Below are 10,025 nucleotides of genomic sequence, written 5' to 3'. Positions count from 1 at the left end.
AGTATCCATTGAATAACTCATTTTTTTGAAACTATATTATCGTATATAATCTGAAGAAACTTTTCTTTACAATCGTAACACAAAGAAGGATTCTCCGATAATTTCTTTCTATGTTACCTAGCGTGAATAATACTTTGAAAACCGATGTTTTATTCCAAAGAGCGCTCACAACAAATGTTTTTTTATGTTGAACTAAACACAAAACTGAATACATGTTTCTTCTCGGTACGACGCGCTAGAGATTTTTCTTGATGTATTGCAGATACCGAGGCCATTAATTAAATCAGCACTTATTTTTTTTTTTTTCGTGAAGAAGATGTTCACAGATGTTAGCGATTCACCTTCAATTCTAGTCAGTTACGATGAGATATGCGAAGATATTCTTTTTATTCTTAGTGTGTATGTAAACTAAAATCATTATACAATTCTTGTCTCTCATACAAAGTAAGATACCTATGATTTTCTTTCCATCTTCAACAATTATTCTGTTACTTATAGTAGCACAGTAGTCGCAAATGTTGTATAGCTGTTTCCAATATATAAACGAAATTTTCGATTACCCATTCATGTTGAAAAAATCATATCTCATTTTTTAGAAGTAATAAAATTCCCTATATTATAAACTTGATAGAAGGCATTGGAATTCATTCAACTAAGGTTAGGTTAGGTTATTATAACATTCAATTCGATGGCAATAAGTTAGTTGTTGGATAAAATTAAAAATCTATCTCTGGAAATGATTAAAACCAGATATAAAATTGAATTTTAACTTTCTATTATCACACAATATATAGAAATAAATACTTAAAATCATTTTTAGCGTGACATTTTCATTAAAAATTGCATTAAATTTGAACAATCTAAATGTAAAGATTAAAAAAGCACTTCATCACTGTTTATACAAATACAAGTTATTTATTCCCTCCTCGAAACAACGGTCCAATCTTAAGCAACCTTTAATCAGGACCTCTTCAACTACTACTTCAACTACTTGGATAGTTCGTGGTGACACTCAGCGGGTTAGCAACACTGAATGTCTGGGAGCGGTGTAGCCCATTAATCATGGACGGATTTACACACTTTTGTTTCGCACACTGTTATTGTTACGCGTGTAGCCAGAATGAGGTTATGTCTGTGTCGTATGTATTCAATTCACGTGTACACGTTTAAGCTCTTTCCTTGTTTGTTTCTACTATGGGTAGTTCAAGCAAAAAGCCGAAAACCTATCACTATCATGCAGAGTGGGAAACCAATTACTTTTTTCAACAAGTTAAAGATAAATGTGTGTGTTAACTTTGTAATGTGAGTGCCTCTGTTTGAAAGAAAGAAAATGTTCAGCGTCATTTCAAGACAGTCCACAGTGGCATTGAAGAAGATTATCCCGTGAATTGAGCTCTGAGAAGAAAGAAGGTGATGCAATTAAAATCTCAGCTAAATTCACAAAAGTCAACTTTTTTTAAAACACTTGACAAAACAAGGCAACTAAAGACAATATTCCGGGTTTCCAAGGTCATCGCTCAACATAGGAAACCGTACTAAGATGATGAGTTGATTAAAAGTGTATTTTTAGAAGCTGCAGATACATTATTTGATAACTTCAAAAACAAAGCTGCTATTAAATCTGATCATCTTTCTGCTAAGACAGTGATACGAACAGTTGAAGCTATGAGTTCTGATTAAGATTCACAGCTTAAAACTGATTTTGAACGTTGTAGTTATTTTTCCTTACAAATCAACTGATATAGTTGATACATCTCAGTTGGATATTTTTGTATGAATGATATTTGAAGATTTTGGAACAAAAGAAGAGCTGGTAAAGGCTGTGCCGCTTACTGGGCATACAACTGGGAACGATATATTTTTAGCATTTGAAAAGCTCATTGAATCTGAAAACATTTCTGTGGAGAAGTTGGTTGCCCTAGCTACGGATTGAGCTCCTGCAATGGTAGGCGTGGAGAAAGTATTTATTGCCTTGTGTCGTGAAGACAGTACCAAAATTTTTGTCTTACCATTGCATGAAACACCAGCAGTCACTGTGTGGAAAGTTCTTAAGTATGAACAATGTCATGAAAACAGTTGTAAAAATAGTAAGTAAAATAAGAGCACTGTTCAGAGAACCAAAAGAGTTATAATGCCAGTATGGTGATCTATTGTTTCATACAGAAGTTCGTTGGCTTAGTAGAGGCAGAGTTTTGCAACGTTTCAAAGAGTTGCTACCTGCACTTTTGAAATTTTTGGGGTAAGCATCACACTGAACTGGAAAATCCCACATGGCTGCAAGATTTTTCCTTTCTTACTGATATAAGTGAAAAGTTGAATGGCTTAAGCTTACAGCTTTAAAGCAAAGATAAGAACTTTGGTGGAATGATTTCAGATGTAACATCATTTTCAAAAAAGTTCGAGCTCAGTTTCAATGCAAGCACTTTCCTAGTCTGAAGCAGATCTTTGACAAACAAAATCCTCCAGAACACCCCAGCAATAACCAAGAATACGTGGAAATTCTCTCAGACTTAAGACAACAATTTTATCAACAATTCCAAGATATTAAAAACATATTGATTGTGGCCCAGTTCGTCAACTCTTCCTTGGTTGAGATCGATGCAGAAGATTTTTCAGCTTGTGTTGTAAAACATTTTATTGGATATCAGGTTGCTGTTGTAATAGAAGTTTTTGATTTTCAAAATGACCTGTACCTAAAATCCCTCTCTAACAGTGAAAATCTCTGGCCTCTAGTCCTTTTAGAAAAGTATCCAATTGTGGTTCTAGTTGCATTGAGATTGAAAGCTATGTTCTGTTCTTCATTTTTGTGTGAAGTATTTTTTTCAAGTATGAAATAGACAAACAGACAACTGCATCACAATGGCGGCTACAACATACTCTCTAAACTTCAAGAAAATACTTGATGGCCAAAAAGTATTCTTCTCCTCTCATTGACATGAACATTTAAACTTTTTTCCTCACACTTCCTATATATTGTGATTAATACTAGAAATAAATGTTCGTTTGTGATGAACTGGTTCAAATTCCATTTTGTAGGTAGCTCACTAAAAGGTTTATAAATGTTAGAAAGGCTCACTAACTCAAAAGTTTGGCGACCACTACTCTAATCAATCTTCTAGCCCAATGCAATGTATTTCAAACCAATTTATTGGCCATTACTTATATTGCAGGTCTTGGCTGTATTAGCTGTTACGCATTTAAATGATATAATATAAATTCAACACGTTCGAACTATGAAATTTCGTGTGATGATACATACTACAAATTAATTAGAATCGATTTCAACAATGATCTACATATTGTCATAGTAGTATGCATTACATTTAAATACGTAAGGTGTGTGTACATCTTTTTGGTATAAATACGCTCCGTTTTTTATTTGGAAGCACAGTCGATTTGACTAGCAATTACCTAAAACATTTTGTAAAATGGCTTCACAAAAATTGGTAAGTAATTATTTCATATATTTGTTGTTTTTTTGGAAATTTTTGTATTGATTTTGAAATTTAACTTTTTCTATAACCATAGATATTAAGTTTTCAAAATGTCACAATTATTATACACAATTATCTGTCTCAATTTTTTCCTGTATATTCATGATCTTCAGTTCAACATTTACTTAGATTTTCCATATTTTTATGTGCATTCACTGCACTCTGTATACGAATTTACGAAATAAGCATACTAACAATTTCATAACTCCATAATTTTCTCAGCTCCTCATTGTCTAACTTATTAATTTTCATCATAATTCCTGCTCATTGGTTTGCTTTTTTCAAAAATTGGATGTACAAAAGGCTTTATGTATTTTGAGGAGTTTAAGTTTGGGGTCTTAATTATTTTTTTCTATGGTTTGGCTCAGGTAGGATTATATTTTTATCAGTAGATATGATAACATCAAAAAATGTTACCGGAGCGCAAAATATACGACCTTTTAGGGAAAGTCACACACCGTATGCAAATGAAAATTTGGGCTGGTGAAAAATAATAGGTGACATTTATTTAATGAAGCAAGTCTAAGTTATATTTGTAGATGGTAGAATAAAATTTGATACGAGATATCGTACACTTTGAACATGATGATGATAGATTTCTTATCATAGAGATTAATTTAAAAGGAGTAATAGGGCCACCACTATCGCATTTCTTAGCTCCTCTAGATTTTTTCCTATGAAGACAAGAAAAATAGATTGTTTGTGAGACACAGATTCAGAAGATTTGTTAGCTGCATATAAATAGCTTCAGATAGAAGTTTGACAGCATTTTTGCACTGTTTGGAAAATAATGAAATAAATTTACGAAAATACGTTACTATTGATCATTTTTCAAATACTCAACTTGAACCAGACGTACCAAGAGAATCAAAACTGCCATATATTTTGACGCAAAGCTTCATTTTTCTTTTTCTTTTGCCCTCTCAGATCCCACTGACGTTGCCAAACAAAATGACGTGCTTATCCCTGTTTTAGCCACTCTAAGCAATTGTTAGTTGCTATATATGCCTGTCCAATCACACATTCTCCTAAACCTGAAGATTTGTTCACTTCCTATGCTCCTGCGTACACCTATTTTGATCTCAATTGAAAGTTATGAGTAATGACCTCATAGTTCTCTGAGGACATGATCAAGGTATGACACTTTTCGACATTTAACTATTGCTGAAAGTTTACGAACTGCATTTGCTTGGCTTAGGACTGTTTCATTACCTTGTATAAACACTTATGTTATTTTCAGTATTCGTCGATGTAATTACATTTTAAATGCTTCTATAAGGTTGATTGTGGCTGCATTCAGTGTCCAGACTTCAGCTTCGTACAACAGCACACACCAAATATAACATTCATTCATTATTTGTCTCAGTTTTAAGTTACAAAGCAGTAAAATCATCTTAGGAAAAGTTGCACGGGTCAATTTAATTCTACATCTAATTTTCTTATCCGAGTTCAGTTGCTCGGTGATGTAGCATCTATATATTTGAAATTGGAGACCCTTTCAACGCTCTGTATATTTATCTGTGATGACGCGTTAAGGTATGGCTAGTGGCAAGAGACCATACACCATATATTCATTTATATTTAGTTCCGTTTCCTGTCCCACTAATATCTTTATTATCGCCTTCAAATTAGGTTCCTTTTAGATATTGTCAACCCCAGAACAAATCGATGTATTTGAAGTCACTGAACACTTCAATTTGATGTTTTTCCTACTCAAACAATTTCATTAACGCGTATATTGATTATTACCTCTCTTCACAATGTATTGCTTCCTAAGTCTGCGTTTTGGAACATCAATAACTAATTCTCTCTTATTATAGTTCTGATTCATTGCTTCAGCAGTCCCGGGATATAGTATTTCTCTTCTGTTTTTAAAAATTCCACTGTTGTAAGTGGTATCCAAGAAATTGTGTTTAGATCTTGATAATTGGAAATATTTGACGAAATCATTCCATTATGCTTTCCATTGTGTTTTTTAGAAGAGATCGTTCGAATCCCTAGAAATAGATTTATCTTTAGCATCACTTTCATTGTTACCTTCTAATATATTTTAAATGCTGCTATTTTTTCACTTTCTCTTTTTTTGTTCATTACACAGGGTTGACTCCTAAATATTGAGGTAGATAATGTTATCGAGGTGTATGTGTTCATTTTTATATCTTATCTGCGAGCTCTACTCGACGTTGCTTTCGCAAAATATTCAGATTGTTTGTGAATTTCAATATATTTTGATTCGATCGATTAGAGATGTTGAGAGCCTCTGCTATCTCTTAGATGACAACAGCCCCATTTTCTCAACTTTTTTGATGTTGACGTTGAAAATTAATGAAGTAACACTGAATGTTTTCTGATACTTAAATACTTATATTTGTATTCTTCGTAAAACATTTTTAATAATTCCAATAGTCATAAATATATTGAAAACACAAAATTCCAATCACACTTCATACTCAACTTCTTTTCATTGGTTGATATTGCCAGACCAACTTTTCGTATCGTAAAAATAATAATAAATTCATGCTAATTGAGATATGACGCTAAAACTTCAAACAAATATCAAAATAGATTGCACCACATTAGGAAAACAATGTTATCGATTCGATTTTCGAATCACACCATGTATATTTGATTTATCCTAGTATAAAAAATCAATTATTCTTACTGAACCTTATTTAAGATAGTGATAATGTCCACTTTCGCTAGAGATTACATTTGAACCATCCTACAAGCTATTCTTATAGGTAATAATTCCATATTTTCGAAACTAACATCCTGTAAAAAAAATGAGATATTTTTAGAAATTTTCTATTTAGAAATAAAGTCAACGGTTCGGAATGAATAATTTCATTAGAAAATATCATGCATTTTTCAAGTAAATGTTTCCTTTCGGTTTCTATGAAGAGAACCATATGCTTGGTATATTATTGACCACTAAACTTAATTCGATTTTCTATTTATTTATCATCTAATTGGACACCCACGGTGTCACTAATTATAATTAATTGTGAAACCCACTATGAAGTATGAAATTATTTTTAAAATATTATTGTGATTTGTATTGTGGTCGTTTTCACAACAACATAAAAGGCATAACGATTACAGTGGACTTACAAATCAAATTATATGTACCATCTGGTGAAGTTGGAATTTTTCGAAAATAATTACTATAACGTTGTGTTGATACAATGTAAATACGATTGTCTATCAATTCGATAAGTCCCTGTTAGATCTATTGATGACGATAATTGAATAAAAAAAGTGACTGTAGCATAATTTATTGACATAGATTCACAGTAAAAATGTGTGAAATCGATCGAATAGAAAATGTGTACAAAGAATGATTTATTTAAATGAGTGTTTCTCATAGGATTTTGGTAAAGTGTAGCTGTAATACTCTGCGAAAATAAAAAATTACATTGCCAGTTTATGTTAAAAAATATCAAACCCAGTCAATACCAAAAATACTGTTTAAAATCAGATCAGCAAAGGATGAGATAAATACAGTTTAAAAAAAGAAAAAATTTGCTTTCAAAGCACTTCAAATTAAGAACTTGAAAATAATTTTTATATTAAGCTTTAAACAATAGTGAATAAAAAATACTGGTATTATTATGAAAAGAGGGTCGCGCGCTCGATGTACCAGAAATATGGAACAAAGTACCCCACGTTTTTTTCACATTAATACTAATTCATTGTTGTTTCAAGCTTATTTTAAAAATTACCTCAACTTCTAAATTTGATGTGCTTCAAAAGTGTACTTTTTATTTTTCTTTTCAATTATATTTATTTCCAACTGAGGGCAGACAGTTGTAAGATTTGTTCCGATGTAAAGAAAAAATGGGCAGTGATATTTTCTAAAAAAAATTACAGATAATAAAAGAAACTCTTTGTGGCACGTGAACGGGATTCGAACCTACGTCTGGCGAATCTGGCGATACACATTAGCTCGCTCGGGTAAAGCAATTAAAGTGGTGGGCTATACTAGCTACCATTATATTAGGATGCTAGCATCCGGGATGTTGGCATCCCACTTTGAGTCGAATTTGTGTTGGGATGCTAGCTCGGACAGCTATTTTATTCTAATTTTTTACCAGTTACTAATTAAGAAGAGAAGGCGTCGTGCAAAAAGGAATTTTAGTGTGGACTCCTTTTTAGCTCTCCGTCGTATTAAAAGCCTGTATTTTACATTGTTTGATGAACTGTGCAAATGATTTTTCAATTACTTTAGAATGTCACTCCCTTCTTTCAAAGAACTTCTAGGCTACATCCAAAGCGACATCTCTAAACAAGATACAAGATTCCTCAGACGAATTTCACCCGAAGAGAATACCACACGACCGATTTTGTGCATCCCGGGATGCAAAAAGCGACCGGCTGCTCGTATTTCAGCATCCCAGCCGGGATGCACAAAATCGAGCCTCCGGGTGGCTGTTTTAGCATCCGATGCTGGCATCCCTAGTCTAATCGCTCCCATTTGATTTAATGCCCGCTAACCTCCCACATGCCAGCATCCCGGATGCTAGCAACCTAGTATAATAGTAGCCTAAGTCACAAAGAAGAGTTAAAAACAAATATACAGGAGAAGCTGATAAAAGCGTGTTTGAAACGTTTTTCTAAAGCATGATGAATTCTTTTAAATAATATAGGTTTGCTACAAGAGAATACCTAACTATTTGTGAAAACAAAATGTTTTTCTGGTTCAGTAATATGAGCTGGTTTGACGTGAAGGCGAAAGCTCAAGATGTTCGTAAAACTACCTAAAGAAAAATTGGATTTCGCAAGTCAGATGTTTTTGTCACATTTCACCAAGATTAGTCAAGGAGAAAATAAGCCGTGCGCGCGCTGCTTGATCACGGATAAATCAGACATCTGCCCGATCTCATTATTCAAAAAATTCATATAGAAAATAGGAGACATAAAATATGAACAACTTTTTCTTAGCACAAATTCATCCTTCCAATCAGGAAAATGGTTTAAAAGTATACTGGTTTATTAGATAAATGGGCTACTATATAAGCAGAAAATTCAGGACATACCAACGAAGGAATCAAATTGACGAATCGTAGCTTACATATAACCTCAGGAATAGTTTACTGTGGTGGTTACTCAAATATCAAGTCACTAACTCGTCATTTTTAGATCGATGTGAGATATGATATGCTATATAAAAAAAATATTGGATTATGACCTACTATCAAGCTCAAGAGAGACCCCAGGCTAAATGATCCCTCGCTCGTTGATTGCATGAAGTACGACGAGCAAAATATTTTTGATTACTGTAACCTCACTTTTCATTGTATTTCTTGGTTAAGCATTCTTCTTTAATCGATCCTCTTTAGCCATTTTGATTTTATTATGTTTGAAGAAATATTTAAATTTTCGTGCCAACTCTTATAGTTATACAGTTATACACCGTAAAAATCAGATAATCTTTTCATTAGACGTTTTTGGTCTTTGTTTTAATTAATATTTTCGCGAAGTTAGGTTGTTTCGCTCAAACATCAAAACGTATCATTGCAAATATATAAAAGAAACATATTATCCAAACATTATTTGTCATTAAATTACACTTCTGCAAAACTGAACACAAAAAAACACGAAGATTGAGGAAAACTAATTTATTGGAAAATTAGTTCTTTTGAACTCAAAGTAAATTTCAAGTTGTCATTACACAATAAAAAATTCGTAATTGGTGTGAAATTAATAATTGTAATGTTAATAAATAACCGAACTTTGTGTGGTGTGGATTTTAAATATAGGTCTTATAAGATATTCATTGTTTTAGTTCATTGCTACTTTCGTAGTAATCTGCATTTCTGGTTGCTTGGGAGGCCCTTCATTAGCAGCAGTCCCAGCAGCAGTTGCTGCAGTACCAGCAGCATATTCTGTACCATACGCTTCATCATACACTGCCAGTGTTGTCAATCATGGTATTGCTGCTCCAGTTGTAGCTGCACCAGCTAGAGTTGCCGCCGCTCCTTTGGTTGCTGCTCCAGCAGTAGCTCCCGCTCCTATCGCCTACAGTGCTTATGGTGCAGCTCTACCAGCAGCTTACAGTGCTTTCCCTGCGGCGTACAGTGCATTACCAGCAGCTTACAGTGCGTTACCAGCAGCTTACAGTGCTTTACCTGCAGCTTACACTGCTTTTCCTGCACCTTTACCCGCATCTCCCGTCGTCGTTAGGAAGTAAATGAGATGAATCAAGATTATGGACCAAATACAACAAACTGAAAAATAATTACTTACATGGAAAGATAACCTGTCGTGTATATAGTATGTATATATGTGAAGCTATAGGTAATTTTTTGTAATAAATTCAATTTTTGTACTCATGTAAATGGAGTTTTATTATTTTTAATGAAATACTCTTGACGTATATGAAAATTAAGTGGAAACAATTGTTAAGATATTGACGGATTAAAAAATGTATATATATCAATGACCTTCTAGAAATTATGGACAAGTACAGATTGAAAGAAGCTAATGAATTGATACCACATGAAAATCAAACAGTTAACATTAAGACTTAAA

General features: G+C 33.2%; 1 protein-coding gene across 1 annotated transcript; it reads left to right on the top strand.

Annotated features, from left to right (window-relative positions):
- The first annotated feature begins 3,410 nt into the window (after positions 1-3,410).
- On the top strand, positions 3,411-9,684 carry LOC130448988 (cuticle protein 38-like). Its single transcript, XM_056786621.1, has 3 exons — positions 3,411-3,446; positions 9,280-9,526; positions 9,605-9,684. Exons 1-3 carry the CDS (start codon positions 3,429-3,431, stop codon positions 9,682-9,684), a joined length of 345 nt encoding a protein of 114 aa, XP_056642599.1. The 5' UTR covers positions 3,411-3,428.
- The last annotated feature ends 341 nt before the right edge of the window (positions 9,685-10,025 follow it).

This window comes from Diorhabda sublineata, chromosome 9 (assembly GCF_026230105.1).
Source record: "Diorhabda sublineata isolate icDioSubl1.1 chromosome 9, icDioSubl1.1, whole genome shotgun sequence".
Classification (NCBI taxonomy): Eukaryota; Metazoa; Arthropoda; class Insecta; order Coleoptera; family Chrysomelidae; genus Diorhabda; species Diorhabda sublineata.
The sequence above is the reverse complement of the archived record's forward strand: the minus strand, read 5'-3'. Positions and strand labels throughout refer to the sequence as shown.